The 19,165-nt window shown below is 42.6% G+C and overlaps 2 protein-coding genes across 2 annotated transcripts; one reads left to right on the plus strand and one right to left on the minus strand.

The window, feature by feature from the left end:
- Window positions 1–1,358: 1,358 nt before the first annotated feature.
- LOC136427611 (1-deoxyxylulose-5-phosphate synthase YajO-like) lies at window positions 1,359–19,165 on the minus strand. Its single transcript, XM_066416593.1, has 8 exons — window positions 19,022–19,165; window positions 15,861–16,003; window positions 14,167–14,317; window positions 13,159–13,332; window positions 12,928–13,025; window positions 12,469–12,644; window positions 10,527–10,666; window positions 1,359–2,272 (listed from the first exon to the last, which is right to left on the minus strand). Exons 1-8 carry the CDS (start codon window positions 19,109–19,111, stop codon window positions 2,171–2,173), a joined length of 1,074 nt encoding a protein of 357 aa, XP_066272690.1. The 5' UTR covers window positions 19,112–19,165; the 3' UTR covers window positions 1,359–2,170.
- On the plus strand, window positions 6,994–8,103 carry LOC136427618 (uncharacterized). The gene is made up of 2 exons (XM_066416601.1): window positions 6,994–7,437; window positions 7,829–8,103. The coding sequence occupies exons 1-2, from the start codon at window positions 7,347–7,349 to the stop codon at window positions 8,101–8,103; spliced, it is 366 nt and encodes a 121-aa protein (XP_066272698.1). The 5' UTR covers window positions 6,994–7,346.

Here is a 19,165-nt window from a genome sequence, read left to right on the forward strand (position 1 = left end):
AAATCTGTTTTAAAGAAATCATTTAAAACGTACAAGTATGTCCAAAAAGACAACAAAACACACAAAAAAAGGTTTGCGGGGAAAAAGTTGTTTTCTACTTTGTCCACCGTTGTGCAGCCTGGTTATCGAACCTAATAAATCACTTATTCGGCTGCAAACTTAACCTAAACCAAAAACATGTTAATACGCAACCCATGCGGAATGTTGGACAACTCGGCACCAGGACAACTCGGCACCAGGACAACTCGGCACCAGGACAACTCGGCACCAGGACAACTCGGCACCAGGACAACTCGGCACCAGGCAGGACAACTCGGCACTAGGACAATTCGGCACCTTTTTTTTTTACACAGAATGAATGTCACGCAATTCGGCATACTATGCAATCTAACGATATACGCCTTTACAAGTATTAGTTTTAGTTTTTTCTTCATTTTAGATCAAAAAGTGTATATTTAGGTCTCCTGTGCCCTGGAATTACAACCAAATGGCTTGAAATTTGTCGCAAGGATGCCAAGGACATATACCGACAGAAATTATTGAGCACTTTTGGCATACATTGCTTCAAAATGTTAAATTCTAGGGTTTGGGGCGATATTTAAACCGAAAATATACATTTCACTGAACTGGTGCCGAGTTGTCCTGGTGCCGAGTTGTCCTGGTGCCGAGTTGTCCTGGTGCCGAGTTGTCCTGGTGCCGAGTTGTCCTGGTGCCGAGTTGTCCTGGTGCCGAGTTGTCCTGATACCCCCATGCGGACTTGTACATACGCACAAGTGTGACAAGGGCTTTACGGTATCTTCACGCGGCACGCTCGCAAAATGTATCAACGCCATGTCCTATTGATGATGCACTATTAGCCAGTCTTTCAACAAGGGACAAGGCGTCGGTTTTAAGGCCGGCGACCTATAGTCTCTACCAGACTAACCGCGTCGGCTATAGAGAGAACATTTGCTGGGGGACTTTGGTCGTATTTGACCCTATCTCCATAGCCGACTCCCTTTATACAGTTGACTCTATTTGGCCAATTTCTATTATTTCCCTAGCGACCCGTGGAGCAATATTAGACCCTATCTCCGTAGCCGACTCCCTTCATACAGTTGACTCTATTTGGCCAATTTCTACTATTTTCCCAGCGACCCGTGAAGACTGATAGAGTCTAGGCGGCCTAAGTCGATGTCTAAACGTAGAGACAGTGGCGTTTGATTAGCTGGTCTGTATGTTGATGATAAACTACCACTATTACTACTACTACTACTACTACTACAACTACTACTACTACAACTAGTTACGTCATAAAAAGACTTCCAAACATCAATACGTGATTAAAGAAGAGACTACTGATTGGACGAATAAAGAGATTGGACCAATCGTACATATTTAATTAACAAATCTGTTGCAAAGCTATTCACAACCTCCTGCTTCAAGCGTCATCAACCCTTTGGAAAACGATTACTGATACATTGACTGTCTCTTTATTTGGTTACAGGTGCAGATCTCCTGCTACTGTAATTGCTAGCCACAGTAAATGATGTTTGATAACAAAACAAATTCGCCAAAAATCGGTATTTCAAAAGAAACTCGTAGGCACGCGTCATTCTTTAAGTATTACTATCATGTACATTCCTGCAAAGTTATATTGATAAACATCGAAGCACAAGCCAAGGAGAGCGTTTTTTTCTAAAAAAAGGGGCGTGGCCTTATAAATCTTGATGACGTAATCATGACATCATACTAATTTGCATAAATTATCACCTTGCTATCAGGTACTACCTGAAAAAAAATAAGGTTGAGGAGGGTTTATAAAGCTTAAGAAAGGTTTTTTTTTCAAAGACATCCCAAAATTCCTCAGCCACCCTTCAACAATACCTTAATCTGCAAATTGGATGAAAGATAGCAATACATTTACCAAGCAGATAAAACGCGGCGTGGTTATATCAACCTACTGATCGCTAACGCGTTGTCTATGAACTGAAAAGAGGTATTTCAAGATTTTGTGTTTGATGCACTGGATTTGACTATAAAGAGAGGTCTGACTCAAATAATCATGTCCTAACATGACGCTATTCTGCAAGTGTAGTAAGCTGATGTTGACGTTCCGCTTCTCCGTGTCCGACGGTTGAACCATGCTGGGTTGTACAGCAGGTACACAGCGATGCCCTGGACCACGCGTTCACTGACACATGTTCTTCCTCACCCTGTCGGCGTTCGCATATCTGATCATGTTGTAGGGGTAGAACGCGTCCATCTGGCTGACAGTGTCGAGCTCTGCCATCTGGAAAATTGTCCAAGAAGAAGAGTTACGTGATAAATGCCAGAACGTTAACCTTCGAATGGATTGAAAACTATCCACATACAACCACCCTCATTAAATCAGGACCCCTATCGCTCCACGTTGGCTCTCGCGAAGGTGCCCTGATCTTCAGCGCCGGTAGACATGGTTCTGGTGACGTCACCACCAAAACAGCTTCAGCCAATCCCCTCATTAGGGGCAAAAGCGCAAAGAACGCTGGCAAGCTATCAACCAATCAGGTTACGTCTCACATTGTTACTTCAGGTTCAGAACAAATTAACCGCCAAATAAGGATAGCTCATTAATTATTCATGAGCAACTGTCAGTAACGGCGCCAGAACCTTGTCTACAGGCGCTGAAGATCAGGGCCCCTTCGCGAGAGCCAACGTGGAGCGATAGGGGTCCTGGTGCACACAACAAACACACGACCGTCTGGACCTGGAAAACCTAACCATAACCTTCCCCAGCAACACATTTCTACGACATTTTGTGCAGTGCTGGTTTGGCTTGTCCTAATGATATCTATGTGCATTTCAGACTCTTCATCTTTAGAAGCTTGACCACATTTTCCTAGGTCTAAAGTCTCCTGTTGGTTTTGGAAGGGGCGATCTCTTAACAAGTTGACACATCACAATTCTTTATATTGGCTTTCAATAGATAATCTTTACTTTGCCATGACTGACATAAACTGCCACACTAACTTACTTTGAAACTTACAGCTTTCTTGGATACAGTCGTAAAAGCAATTCGACCAATTATGACAAAATCTAGTCAAAAACAACATACAGAATAATGTCCGGAGGTCCCATCATCTGAACAATTTAAGTGAAATACAACAGTCTTGCTCGTCTTTGCCCAATTAAAAAAACTTCTAAAGATAGATTTCATACAACAACCAAGCAAAACTTTCACCTGGTTTGTTTGTTATCTCCATGAAAATGGAGATATTGTTTTGGGTGTGTCTGTTTGCTTGTTTGTCTGTTTGTGTTTCCGCACCACTCCAGTCAGCATAACTCAAGAGCCTCTTGATGGATTACAATGATATTTGGTATGTGGGCGGGTGTTGTGAAGCCAAAATTCAAGGTCGATTTTGGGCCCCCTGGTATGTGACCTTGGTACTGCAGCAGAACTTCAATTTTTGTATCTTTTGATCTGGACGTACTACGGTCTTGATTTTTGGGTGGCAGATGGGTGTAATAAAGAAGTGGTGTGGGTTTGGGCCCCCTAGCAGCTTGTTCTGGAACTGCAGGGGCGTTATTGTGAAAATCTTCTAATGTCTAAGGAGAATAACTGAACAAAGGAACGACGGATTTCCATAATATTTAGTATGCGGGTAGCTTAGACATAGATGTACACAATGAAGTGCAAATTATGCTAATTGGGACTTAATTTGCATAGCTAATGAGGAAAATCTATATTTTCAGTGTTTTCCATTATAAGACTCAAGGTTCCGGGTCGGAGTTCAATTGTGAACGGGGGTTGGTTCATGACCCGGTAATCTGCCGGAAGTGCGTGGTCGTCACCCTGATTTCTGCCCGAGATTGCTTGGTGATGGTTTTAGCTGTGCATGAATATTTTGAATCTTCTGAAAAGCCCGTGAGTTGTAGTATTTTTGGGCGCGGTGCAGTTGGTTCGCTATCGAAGCCTTTTTGTATTAGTCCGCGGCAACGGTGATGCGGTTTTCTCGCCTGATGACCCAAATAGCATCGTTTTTAATGCATTTTCACCGAATTTGCGTCATCGGAGATTGCGAAAAAGTTATCACATGACTTTTTTATTTTTTTCATTTTTCAGAGACACCAGTTACTAAGCTTTCTCAGCATATATGCCGTGACCCCAGGAAAACTCGTTTTTTCCGAGCAGGTTCGATCAAAAAAGTGTAAAAAAATGATAATTTTCGGGTGCCAAATTTACATTTTACTATGGTTTCTACCCAAAATAAAGGGACAACGGACAATACCGATGAATACATCGGAAAACAGCAGAAAACCGCTTTTCGACCATGTGATTACATTTTCCGTCCTACTTTTCTCGGCGGAACTGTAGCCCGTCGACCTGAGGGTGTCGGCCTACATACGAAATCGCAAAAAAACTCCGGTCCGAGACCTCAAATACATGTAACATATGTAGTTTATGGAAAGTGGAGCATCAACAGATACCAATTATGCAAATTACATAATTAATGCAAAAGTGCCATAATTCATTTTATTGTGAAATAATTCGACTGTCAATATTGCAACATGTGTAAGTAAGATAAAGGTGTTTATGATTAAGCATATATTATGTAAATGTGTAAGTCATTTGCATAAATAGAATTGTTCATGGAGATATGAGGTCGCGGAACTCTTGTGTTTGGTTTGGATTGTCACCGGCCGGCAGCGGGCATTAGAAATTATCTAATTGGCCTCGTCGCAAACTTTCGCTGATTTTCTGGAGATTTTTCAAATTCCAAGGTCTGTCTATATCTGTTCACGCCGATTTTTGTCCGTCACTATGACGGAAAAGGCAGAATTTTTGTCCGTCATGAGCGGCAAAATTCCGTCAAATGATGGAATGATGTACGGTGGCTACAACACGGAATGTTATTTTACCCCCTAAAACACTATTTGCTGCATTTTTAGGGGCAAAGTTTACTGGTATTTGGGGGACGACGCCCTCCCGACATATTTTTCGCCGACGATTCTTGGTGAGTCGGCAGGCATGCTTCCCGCGGCTTGGGAAAATCTTGACCGACTGAAACGATTTTCCTGCATTTTGAGGGGAAAATCTTGCTGGTAGACTAATGCTAAGATATTGCTAACTCTGAGAAAAAATTTCCTGGGCCCTCCCCCCAAGCCATTTTTTTCCTTGGCCCTCCCCCAGGCATTTATTTTTTTCCTTGGCCCTCCCCCCGTACGCACCGGACATCCCCCCTGCTAAATGTCGTACAGTCCCTAACGGTCTAACCACATGACGCTGGTCACTAGAGGTCATGCCATGGTCTCACTGGCTGTCAGCTATGCAGAAAAGAGCCGCCCAACAGATTTGGGATGTATTGCATGCAGCACCATCAAGCACATTCTAGCAAAAACTCCTGACAGTCTACATAACATGTTGCCAGAACACACGAACGAACTCTTTGTGACCTGCCGCGAGAGCGCCATCAGAGCTACCAGACAAGCTACCTCCCACAAGTTGATGGTACCTAGGGCGACGAGGGATTGTGTCCGCAGATCTCTGGCCCTGTCTGGAGCAGTTCTGTGGAACAGCCTGCCTGTAGACGCCCAGCATGCTCCAACGCTATGGACTTTTAAGACCAGGATATAGAGCTCTATAGCTAGGGACTGGCCTGACGATTAAGACCTGTATTATTATGATGATGTATCAACTGATTATTTATTTTTGCTGTAATTGTTTGTTATTTTATTTATTTATTTATTTATTTATTTCCCGTGACACCCCCCCTCCACTTGGACCCCTGGGAAGAACGGACATGTATATATCTGTATATGTACTGGCCGACGGGGCCTTCCAAGAAAACTAAAGGTTTACTACTACTACTACTTACAGCTGAACAAATTCTAAAATGTACCTTTAAACATGAAGGGGTTTGAACAACCTCTCGACTGTGCAACGTAAGCCAATAATTATGGACACTTCATAGATACCAATTTGTGCGAACGTACGTTTGTAGCCTTGTGCAAATGGAAAAATTGTTTCATTGCAGTGTTATCAAAGCATGCACTGTATTTTCTCTTAGATAGAAAAAAATCCCATTAAGGGCAATACAATGTGATGACGTCATTCATATGGTCCAAAAATCAGATTTAGAATTCTTTCATGACCAATATTTAGTACTACAACAGTTCTTTGTTTAATTCATTCTACACGGTTCATCAAAATGTATTTCTTCAATGGAGCCGCAACAAAAGTTTTGACGTTTTATCAAGGGCGTTGGTGCAGCACAATGGTAAGAGCGCTGGACACTCACCATGCCCCGACGTTATACACTTAACACTACTTTCCCTGACGGCGGAGTGACGCCCAGCCAGCATCGTTTGCTAAAAACACACAGGGTTTTGGTGTGCCGATGTGCCAACATCTACTAATTTGCCACCAAGTACCGTAATAGGTTTAATCGATGATTTAATGAATTAATTTGTATAAAATTTATAATGTATGATTCAATGTGAATATGAATTTTACCCAGCATCCTATTGACTCCTATTGCCTTCAAGGCTAACTACCACTAAACGATCATTCGTGTCAAACCTACAGCCTTCAAAGAAAAGTTTCTACCCTACCGTGAACTGATGTTCAGATAAAGGCATTCATGCCATAGAAATCCTGTGCATAAGCAGGAATGTTTATATTGAGGCGTGACACGTAAAACGATTATAAACAAGTGGGACAGAACAGATCTGATTCTTGGTCCAGAAGGTCCAGAAGGTCCAGAAGGATGAGCGTGTGTACACTAATTTCAAAAGTAGTTCCACTTCGCCACTTTTCGGTACTTTAAAAGACAAAAGGACTCAGCCTCCAAGGCGCCCATTTAGAGTCCAAGCAGCAACCATTAAACGAACTTTTGAGCCTTAAAAGAAAAGTGTCTACCGTGAACTGATGTTTGGATAAAGGCATTCATGCCATAGAAATCATGTGAAGTGAGCAGGTTTATATTGAGGCGTGACACGTAAAACGATTATAAACAAGAAGTCGCTGTGTGCGACAGAACAAATCTGATTCTTGGTCCAGAAGGTCCAGAAGGATGAGCGTGCGTACACTAATTTCAAAAGTAGTTCCACTTCGCCACTTTTCGGTACTTTAAAAGACAAAAGGACTCAGCCTCCAATGCCGCCCATTTAGAGTTCAAGCAGCAACCATTAAACGAACTTTTGAGCCTTAAAAGAAAAGTGTCTACCGTGAACTGTTGAGTGAATGATGTTTGGATAAAGGCATTCCTGCCATAGAAATCCTGTGCATAAGCAGGAATGTTTATATTGAGGCGTGACACGTAAAACGTTTATAAACAAGAAGCCGCTGTGTGGGACAGAACAGATCTGATTCTTGGTCCAGAAGGATGGCAGTGCACTGTGCTCTCGTTCTCCTGTTGGTCTTCCTTGTGCCACAACTTGTTGTGGAAGGCTGCTGGCCAAGCAAGCCTGCAAGACGTAAGTACGTCTTATCTTAGGTAATATCATAGGCAAAATGATATCTTTTGTGCCTCCTCATATTTGGGTACGTCTCCTGGTGCAAATGTCTACTTTAGGTAGATTACCCTGGGCGGTTAAAGAACACGAAATACGTAGAAGTGATATCAACCTTCCAATACATCAAAAAATTGTTCTTACAGGAAAGTAGTAACTATTAAGTCTCCAAAAGAAGATGTTTATTGTAAATCAACAAAGGGTACAGCTTTGAAAAAAGGATGGATGTTGATTTACTTCATAAAACAAAGGACAACAATTGTGTCATCAATAGTAGTAAGTTAGAGCTGTATCGATAGTTGGGTTGTGTACACGGTTCCTTATGATACAATATTAACTTTTAATCTTTCTGCAGACGAACTCTCCCCGTGTGAGATACAGAAGAACTCCGACAGTCCTGAGATGTTGCCCGGGGGTTTCATAAAACAGTGCGAGGCGGATGGATCTTTCCGTAAAGAGCAGCGCGACTCGGCAGGGCTGTGGTACTGCGCCGACTCAGAGACCGGCAAGCTGCACGGACAGACCGGTATGCGGGAGCAGATCGACTGTGCAGAGTACGAGGCCATGCTAGATGCAGGGGAAAACTGGCTTGCTGTTGGCCATGGTGGTGGCCTCGGCCGTCGTCGCTAACGCGGTAAGGAAAATGTTCACTCACAAAGAAAGAACAGAAAGGTACATTTGCTGTCAATCATTTCAAATCAATAACCAACATGCCATTATTCTTGTCAATAACTTCTAACAAAAAACAATCTGTTTCCTTTTCCCATTCTTATGCAGACCAATGGAATGGGTGGAAACCCTACGTAGGCATCGCTGAAGAAAAAACGCCGATTGCAGAAGTACGAAAATCGTATTACCTCATGAGCGCGAGCCAAGACGCGTTTAAGCATCGTCTTTTGGAGAATAATTGTTTTGTTTAGCGACGATAGTTGTTCTTTCGTCATTTAAAGAATCTTGATTGGTGTGGAAAGAAATAAATATCAATTAATTATCAACAGAGTAGCGACAGATACATTGTTGTGTTCTTTTTTGTGTGGTGGCCACCTCTTTCATAGAATGGCAAATTTAGTGTACTGAAGAAGCCTAAAAATGTGAAACTGTCTAAAGCTCTAAAATTACATTATATGAAAGGATGTGTATCACGTGCACGGGACTAAAGAGTGCAGCAACCCTGCACAATAAAACCACCCAATAAATTCAGCTAACGTAAACTCCCAGAGCTCAGTCTGCTTCTGAATGCCGTGGTTTTCACATCAGTGGAGGGCTCGCTAGCTAAGACAGTTCACCAAGTATTGAGGTTACTCTTCAGGACACACACGTTTGAAATGTAGAAAAGGAATCAAGATATGTTTGCACATAAACAAGTCAGCATGGTAGTACGGTAGTACCTAACCAAGAATATAAAGCAATGACAACACTGGCCCCCAGTCTATATTGGTTTCTTAGACTATCAAGTAGACACCACAATTACATGTGCAAGTCATATTTCTAGACACACAGCTATCAAAACATTCAGCTATGAGGAAAATATAGATACAATTCCAACTTTGAAGGGGTTGCTTTGACAGTTGAAAACACAATGTTGTGGTTTTCGGAAAGTTGCCTACTAGTAGTAATTGAGTCACGAATCGTATCGATTACATAGCTCTGTTACACCTACATGTATCTGCGTCCTTTTTCTTTGTCTGACAATGTTTTCTTTAAAAAAATAGTGAGAAAAATACAAGATTTTTCAAAACATGAGACGTCAGTTAACATGCAAATGATTTCCTGTCGTCTGCTCTGATCCCCAGCCTATTGTTCTTGGAGCCAGACGGGTAGAGATCCCCTACAGAGGATAATCCATTTATGATGTTGGGATGAGGGTCGGAGTCAATTTAGCTACTAATTCCCTGACAGAGGATAGTTTTTTTATAAGAGGAGGACCCCGGGAACAGATTTTTGTCTTTTTTTTTATGTGTTCATACCATTAAAACCAATTATTTGTTCCGATATTAAAAGAAAAGAATAGATAGCCATCCTAACGAACAACTAAACAGCTGATTTAAAGGCCAGAAGGCTGATCAAAATTCATAACAAAAGAAATATTTTGTATGCGGACATCCTCGTACCACACACACTGTCTCAAAGTATGCCAAGGTTAAGGTACTCAAAAGACGTATCTTTGACGAGGAACTGAGAGTCACTTGGAGAAGTATAATTTCCTCCTAAGTGATTGTATGTTTGAGTAAATCGCTACTGTTGAGGAGCCAATTGGCGTGAAGCTCGTAAGTAAACCATTAGTAAAGACAACTAGAAGGTGTCAGTATTTTACTAGTCTACAAAAGCTTTTCTACATTGCATCGCTCTAAAAAGTATACACACATCCCGCGAATGCTTTATGCAACGTTGATATCATTTATGACGTTACTCTGATTGTATTTGACTCGTTTTCCTTGTTTTCCTTTTTCCTTTGTTTTCCTTTTTCCATTGATATTTGATTATCATAGTAATTGATTATCAATATTTTGTTGATTTTTTATCTATTTCTTCACAATTTGTTAATTATGATTAGCATTGATCATATTAGCGTACCTTATTATGTTTAATACCTTAAATTTTATTTTGTATTTCCTCGTATCTGTTCATCTATTAGGATTTATTATATAAGTTCAACTTATTTTCTATCGTTAATTTTGCTAAGTTTTGAGTTATGTACAATTTATGATATAATTCCTATTGTTAAGTTTCGAGGGGAGGCCCACGAAAAGCCACCTAGGCTTCTGCCCCCCCCCCCTGCATATTTTTTTGCACTGTATTTCTTTGTTTTAAAATACTTGTACATATGCGAAACAATAAACTATAAAAAAATAAATAAAACAACAATGCGGCTATTGCTCTTTAGGAGAGGCTTGGTAGCTCCCTCACCTAGTCTCCAAGCAGACCTACGGGTTGCAAAGACCGTATCCAACTGGCAGAAGGAGTTTTTATAGCAACCCAACCCTATAAAAACTCCTTTTGCCAGTTGGATACGGTATTTGCAACCCGTAGGTCTGCTTGGAAACTACCCTCACCTGTTCCTCGGTGATCTCCCAGCCAGTGGCGGCACCCATGTTGTCCTCCAGCTGTTGCACGGTTTTCGCGCCAATGATGACAGACGACACCACGCCCTTCTGTAGCAGCCAGCGGATTGCAACCTGTGCCACAGTTTTACCTGAAAGTAACGGTCATAATCAGTTCTAGACTTGCTATGCTTTTTTCCCTCGGACAGTTGCAGAGTGGAACTCTTTGCCTACAGAGATGGTGGCTGCCCCCTCCCTGGCGTCTTTCAGGGACAGGGTGACCCACCTCCACTAGACCCAGCTAGTCACCAGACACCTTCCCCCTTCACAATTGGTACAGACAAAAGAAAACCATTCCCAGCACCAGCACTACCCGTCAAGCGCAGCAGATTCATCAACAAGTTGATGCTGGCTGCCTAACCCCAAAGAAGAAGAAGAAGAAGACTGCATTCTCCCTTCTGACCCATGTTGTATTGAAGACAACGACGCAGCTTAGAACACGGACAAAGTCAACGGACATTATTCTGGCACCAGTGATGGCAATTGTCAATTTGCGGGAACCAGTTCGTGTTTGCGGGAACCAGTGTGATCCATGAAGAAAGACTGGATGCAGCCAGAGGTTGTTTCCACAACTACCTGAGCTGCAGAACAAAGTGGATCATCATCAGTGCGATCCAAACGGGGCCATAGTGATTTAGTCTGAAAGGACAAAACTCAAACTATGTGCTGGTTTTAGTCTTGTGACAGTGATGGCACTGGACAGTATAAGTATCCTTCCCGACGGAATAGAATAGCGCCTCCCTTTCCGAGAACCTTGCCTCATTTGCCTCGTCCAGCCATGTTTGGGTTACAGTTGAGTACAAGTCGGGGTACATGTGCTACAAGTCGGGGTACATACGCTACAGGTCGGGGTACATACGCTACAAGTCGGGGTACATACGCTACAGGTCGGGGTACATACGCTATAAGTCGGGGTACATACGCTAAAAGTCGGGGCACATAAGCTACAGGTCGGGGTACATACGCTACAAGTCGGGGTACATACGCTACAAGTCGGGGTACATACGCTACAAGTCGGGGTACATACGTTACAAGCTACAGGTTGGGGTACATACGCTACAAGTCGGTGTACATACGCTACAGGTCGGGGTACATACGCTACAAGTCGGGGTACATACGCTACAAGTCGGGGTACATACGCTACAAGTCGGTGTACATACGCTGCAGGTCGGGGTACATACTCTACAAGTCGGGGTACATACGCTACAAGTCGGGGTACATACGCTACAAGTCGGGGTACATGCGCTACAGGTCGGGGTACATACGCTACAAGTCTGGGTACATACGTTACAAGCTACAGGTCGGGGTACATACGCTACAAGTCGGGGTACATACGCTACAAGTCGGGGTACATACGCTACAAGTCGGTGTACATACGCTGCAGGTCGGGGTACATACTCTACAAGTCGGGGTACATACGCTACAAGTCGGGGTACATACGCTACAAGTCGGGGTACATGCGCTACAGGTCGGGGTACATACGCTACAAGTCAGGGTACATACGCTACAAGTCTGGGTACATACGTTACAAGCTACAGGTCGGGGTACATACGCTACAAGTCGGGGTACATACGCTACAAGTCGGGGTACATACGCTACAGGTCGGGGTACATACGCTGAAATTGCGGACCTCGGCCAATAGACGGCCAATGGTGGACAGCCACTCCGTAGAGTAGGGCGAGTCTACTGGCGCAGAGTAGACAAGCTATGCCATGACTCAAAGAAACACACGAATTCTATTGCCAATCAAAGCTCTCTAGCTCACTACAACCTTGGGTATCAGCCTGGGTAGCATATACATGTACGGTACTTTAATACCTTTGGGAACCAATATGGTTCCCAAAGGTACCGATGTCTATATGTACTCTATAGATCTATCAGATGGTATCCTTACCTTGTGCTTCAGCAACCTTCTTCATGACATCCAGGACGTTCCAGGTCTTGTCATCTTTCTTAATCTTCTCGAAATCCGGGGCCGCCTCGAAGGTTTGTCCAGTCTTTGTGGAGTGCGAGATTCTGGTTCCCTCGGGAGCATCGCCCTCTCTTTTGAACTTTCCGGTCAGCAGACCACTGATCAAAGATGAAATGTACAGCGCAAATCAAATAAAGCGACAGGCATGATTCCCGACCAGTGTCGCCAAAGGAGGAACGTTTTATATTTGTCAGATCGGAATTTCAAGTTCAGAACGATATGATACTAGTAACTATCAAACCAAGGAGGTGATCAAACGCACTGTGCTATCCCAAAATGTCGTCATCCTATTATATCTGCCAATGGCGACATTTTGGGATATCCCAAACGTGCTTCAGAGCAGCTTTGGGATGGGAAGCGGTTTTAGGATACAACACGCACCCTTTGAGCGGGCTCCACGGGATGATACCGATACCCTCCTTCCTGCATACGTCAGTCAGCTCTAACTCTATCCCGCGGCACAGGAGGCTGTACTCCGCCTGAAATTAGACCGCCATGTCTCATGATCTTTCCCTATCTAGGCGATCCTTTGTCAAAATTTCAATATCTTCCCTATTGTAAAATCCTACAAAGATTGCACGTTGTAAAGCCAAGCATGGTTCTTTTGATCACCTGAAGAGAGATCCACTTGTGGAGCCCCATGGACTTGCTCAGCTCAACAATCTTCTGCAGCTGCCAGCCGGTGACGTTACTGGCGCCCAGGTAACGCACCTTCCCTGCGCGCACCAGATCATTCAGAGCTGACAGGGTCTCTTCGAGAGGCACAGCCTCATCCCAGAGGTGGATCTAAAATTGTGACACAGGTTAGGGTGTATATAGACTTCCTTTGAAACCATTGTTTGAAAAGTTGAAGTCTAAAATACGACGAATCGGGCTCTACCTACGGATGCACTCCCTTCTGTCACATTATCCAAATGTTTATATATATGCAAGAAGAGGGTAGACAAACACGTGCCACCAATGATACGAATGAAATGCCCCTCAAAACGAGCAAAATAAGCCAAATACATGCATCTGCTAACGTCAGGAAATTACGTTTAAGGTAAAAATAACAACGTGAAGACTAATATTGTTCAAGTATGAGTCAGTGTTATTAGGAGAAACAGCTATCAGACGGTTTCTGACATTCAATAGAATTATAATGTGGTCATAAAAAGAATCACACATTGGAAGTGTTGACGTAATAAAACGCACGAACTGAAATGGGACTACAATGTGGGCCATGTCCTATCCAAACTTAAACGTGCACTTGCAGTTATGCGCCAGGTCAAAAATTCGTAACACATTCTGCTCTTGTCACTTAATATAATACTATTTTTTTACCACATTTAACCTATATGCCTGTACAGTTTGGGATGGTGCGATTTCGGTACAGTATGATAAGTTACAAAGAATGCAACACCGGGCATTATTTATTTTGATGTATTATCTATTATTGTGTTGATATCGTTTACGTAAAGTTTACGTTAAGCTTATTTTTGTACTCTTTATCCGTGACTCCTACCCCTCCACTTCGACCTTGTTGAAAAGCGGCCATGTGGCCGAACAAGCACCACTAAGAAAAATAAAGGCTTTGACTTGACTTGACACGAAAGAGCAGCTGATATTGGGCCTACTCACCTGGTACAGGTCCACATAGTCCGTACGGAGCCTGCGCAGACTGTCGTCTATGGACTGCATGATGTGATGGCGGCTCAACCCCCAGCGGTTGATGCCCTTGCGGGTGTTGAACCGGACTTTGGTGGCCACAACAAACTTCTCTCGCTGTTGCCTAGAATGTAACACATCTCCAGCAAATGACCTGACATTTTCCCTCTCAGTTGGCTGCGTTCTGGTTCCGGCCAAACTTCGTTACGAGACTGACATGCACATTCTGTGAAGTATACAGTCTAGCCACCCTACACTTAAAGGAACCCAGAGCATTTTATGAGGGTTGAAAACTGGAAATATTCTAGTTGCTGTAATCTTTATGAAACTTACATTTAATGCCACTATTTACGACATTTCCGTGCTGAAGTATTTTCAAAAGTGCTCAAAAGCGGCACAAAAATAAGCTACATGGTGATCTTTTAGTTTCACGCGCCTAGTGTAAATAGACCGATACCATAGCCCCGCCCACCTCCGTCAAAACGTAAAAATGCAAAATTAAAACATAAAAAATAAACATTGGTCGAACCGACAGTCGGGATCAGTAAAAAAAGGGCTTGGATCAGTTCTCATCACACAACGACATCGTATCTTTGCTCCTTTAATGTCGATATGTAAAATTGTATAGTGTTGTTGAAACTCACCATGTGTAGGAATGACTAGAGTTGTTTTAATTCAAGTTTCAAGCCTCATAATATGCTCTGGATGCCTTTAAGACGTTTTGTTAGCCTCTTGATATCGCGTCTACGATCGCGAGTCCAACCAATGGCATGCTGATTGAACGTCAACCCAGCAGATGACCTTAACTTTCATCCTCTTTGTTTTGGCTGCGTTCTAGCTTGTGACGTCGTCGTGGCGTAACGGTTAGAGCGTTGAACTCGGAATCCATAGGTCCCGAGCTCGATACTCACCTTGCCCGGACATTGTGTCCTTGGGAAAAGCACTTTACACTACCTTCCCGGACGGTGGAGTGACGCCCACCGAGCCTAGCTATTCGGCTAATCGTGCCAAAAAACACACTGCGGATTTGGCACATTTGTCACTAAGAACCGTTAATATTTTTTCTGGCTTGAAATCTGGTGACTCACATTATTCTGTGCATTGTGGTCAGCTTGATTAATCACTGTGTGATATTGTGTGATATGAAAACGAACCAACTGATCAATTCCTTTGATGTGTACTTAAGGTACAGATGAAGGGTGGCTGAGGATTTTTGGGATGTTATTGAAAAAACCCTTTTATCAATATAACTTTGCAGGAATATACATGATAGTAATACATCAAGAATTATGCGTGTCAACGAGTATATTTTGAAATGACGATTTTTGGCGAAGTTTTAAAAAAAATACTCGTTGCACGCATAATTCTTGATGTATTACTATCATGTACATTCCTGCAAAGTTATATTGATAAACATCGAAGTACAAGCCAAGGAGAGCCGTTTTTATAAAAATGGGCGTGGCCTTATAAATCTTGATGACGTAATCATGACGTTATATTAATTAGCATAAATTATCACCTTGCTATAAGGTACTACCTGAAAAAAAATTAAGGTTGAGGAAGGTCTGTAAAGCTTAAGAAAGGGTTTTGAATATTTTCAATAACATCCCAAAAATCCTCAGCCACCCTTCAACCGTACCTTAAACTTAACTTAAAAAGGTACTCACTTCTCCAACCAGCTTCCTATGATTTCTTCAGACTTGCCCCCGGCGTAGATGTCTGCTGTATCGATGAAGTTTCCTCCCAGCTCCACGTAGCGATCCAGGATGGCGTGGGAGGCCGCCTCGTCGCACTGGCCGGGCCAACCCGCCTAAGAGAAAAATGAAGCGCCAAATGCCAATTAAAAAGTAAGATTTACCCATGAATGAGGACAATAACCTAATCAATCCTCAGCCGGTTAAAATAGAACAAGAGTTCTACGACCTCATACCTTCGCAAAATGATTTTGACCTTTATGACTGACGTATTAGGAGTGTTTTTCATCAATCAAAAATCATACCAGTTGATCCTCCTCACCCAAATAACATAAGTTGTCCAAACCTCCTTGTTATGATTATGAGCTTAACAAAGAAGGTTATGCTAACATTTTTCATCAATAATGCAAATAAGCTCCTTATTAGCATAATTTGATTCAATGGTGTTCACATTCACACAACTTCTAAATGCAACAAGTATGAAATTGCCGTTATTTACTAGTATGGAATTATAGTAGTTTCTCATGAATTATGCAAATTAGGCCTACATTTGCATAATTTCTATCTATTGACATTCCTCTCTTCCTCAGTTACAAATGTCACATATTTGAATAGTCATATCATGGAACACAGCAGGTTTTTAAAATTGCCTCATTAATTATAATCTGATTTGCATAATTATCATCCAATCATACAAAGCATCACATAAGCTATCTACATACCAAAAATCATGACCATCCATCAAGCCCATCTCGAGTTATATTATTTTCTCATTAATTATGTAAATGAGGTTCTCATTTGCATACCTGATATCTATTAATATTTCTCTCTTCCTCAGTTACATATGTCACATGTTTGCGAGTCCTATCATGGAAATTGATGAATGTATAAACTTTCCTCATTAATTATGCAAATTAGTTACTGATTTGCATAATAAGTATCCAATCATGTACATCATCGCTCAAGCTATGTACATGCAAAAAATCATGACCTTCCATCAAGCCCTTCTTGAGTTATTCCCTTTCAAAGTCTGAAGCAAAACCTACCCCTGCAGTTCCAAAAAAGTTGCTAGGGGGCCCAAACCTATACCACTTACTCTCTGCCCAACGAGCTATCTACCACTCAAAAATCAGTTCCATAGCATGTCCACAACACGAGATATCATAACAGGAAGTTCCGCTGCAGTACCGTAACAAGCCGATAGGGGGCCCAAAATCTAATCCTTTTCAGGTTTCATCGAGACCTACCAACATACCAAATACCAAGACAATCCTTCCAAGAATTCTCGACTTATCGTGTTCACTAACAGACACACAGACATGCTCGGTATTCCCATGCTGTGGCACTGCATTAATGACTGTTCTTACTCATATAAGGCCGTGTATATCCAACTTTGGTCAAAATTTGTATGTTTCAGTCTTTTAATTGGTGTAAGGAGATATCTTTGTGGTTTGGTTTCACATGCTCCGAGTGGACTCTTCCAGGCTGGGAGTAGGTCAAAGTTGACGATTGTTTTCGTCTGTCAGCTGTTACGAGAGAACGAGCTGGTCAACTGTCTATTTTCTTTGCATGATTCTTAAGTAGACAGATGTGGCTTTCTGGTGCATAAGAATTTTGGGGGCTTGCAATTAAGGTGAATCCTTTTCTGAGCCCTTGTTTTAGTGCTTTAAAGCATTACTGCCTATATGGGCAAGTCTATCTCTTGTATCTGCCCTACAGCTGGCTGATAGCCAATTTGTCCCTGGCAGTAACTGACGTTTCCTGCCTGCCTCATGACCCCTCATGACCAACTTTGCACCCATTTACCCGTGTCAATATCCCCTGAAACAATACAGCCCACACGTCGCAACCAGAAAGCATAGTATGAGCATACAATCTAACACATTTTTACACTTTTCTCGTTAATTATGCAAAACACTTCGCCCAAAATCTAATCATCTTGAGATTTCCCACATACACACCGACACACCAAATACGACAACAAACCATCCAGGCGTTCTCGACTTATTCTGTTCACTAACAGACACACAGACAAGCATCATCGAATAACCTACTCGACGAAACCATTCGTCGCGAAGGTAATAACCTTATCCTTGATAAGACGATTTCCAAGGACCTCGACTTTTCTAGTAAGGTCTCCATTTAACTAGACGCCTTCTTACACGCCTGCGTATTGGCACTTGTAGTTTAAACAACAACCTGTTTACTCGTAATAATATGACTGAGAGTCCTTGTTGTAGCTGTGGATGCAAATTTACAAGTCTGTCAAGGAGGCATGAACATCTATCAATGTTCATGCCTCCTTGACAGACTTGTAAATTTGAAAATACCTATGTTAGATATTGACACTTCCGATAATTATAACGCCTTTGTATATCTTTTGCTCAATGGATCGTCTTTGTTACCGTCAAATGTCAATGCGCAAATTCTATCTGTAACTCAACTGTATAAATTGGATACTAAGCGTTTACATAATCATCTTCGCCAAGAAGATTATATTTTGGGTAGCGTTTGTGTGTATGTGTGCATGTGTGTGTGTGTAATTGATCTGATGAACAGCATAACTCGAGAAGGCTTGGGTGGATTGTCTTGATATTTGGTAGGTGGGTAGATTTTGATGAGACCTGGAAATGATTAGATTTTGGGTCCCCTAGCGGCTTGTTACGGTACTGTAGCGGAACTTCCTGTTTTGATATCTCGTGTTCTGGACATGCTAGGGTTTTTTGTTTTTTGGTAGATAGCTCTTTGGACAGAGAGTAAGTGGTATAGGTTTGGCTCCCTACCCAGAGTCAGGACGAGTTAATAAATAACTTGAACCTCCGCCCAACTATGACTAGGCATGACTCAGCATTAAAGGGGCGTGACCCTGAAAAGCGCGAGCTCCCCTCCCCCGTCCCCTCACAATCCCCCCCCCCCCCCCCCCCCCCCTGGCTGCAGGCCTTAGCACATTTGCTACTACTAGTACTCAAGTTCTTTGGTTGATCACCGTACACCGCGCCTCTAGGCCCACGAGTTACAGGGATGACCATCCGGAAAGTTCCAAGGAAGAGTACACAACATACTGCTTAAAGGATCTTAGGAATTACGGATTAAGGTTCATATGGAAATTCCAAAATAGCACATTGTAACCTCACCATTGCCCCAAACGTCATGGTGCCCAAGCTAATGTTGGACACTTTCAGTCCGCTGCCGCCCAGGAATCGGTACTCAGTCTTGTCGGCCATGTCGAGTGTGTACAGTGTGTGCTTCTGACTAGACTCCACAGCTGACCTTTCACC

Source organism: Branchiostoma lanceolatum, chromosome 2 (genome assembly GCF_035083965.1).
Source record: "Branchiostoma lanceolatum isolate klBraLanc5 chromosome 2, klBraLanc5.hap2, whole genome shotgun sequence".
NCBI classification, from domain to species: domain Eukaryota; kingdom Metazoa; phylum Chordata; class Leptocardii; order Amphioxiformes; family Branchiostomatidae; genus Branchiostoma; species Branchiostoma lanceolatum.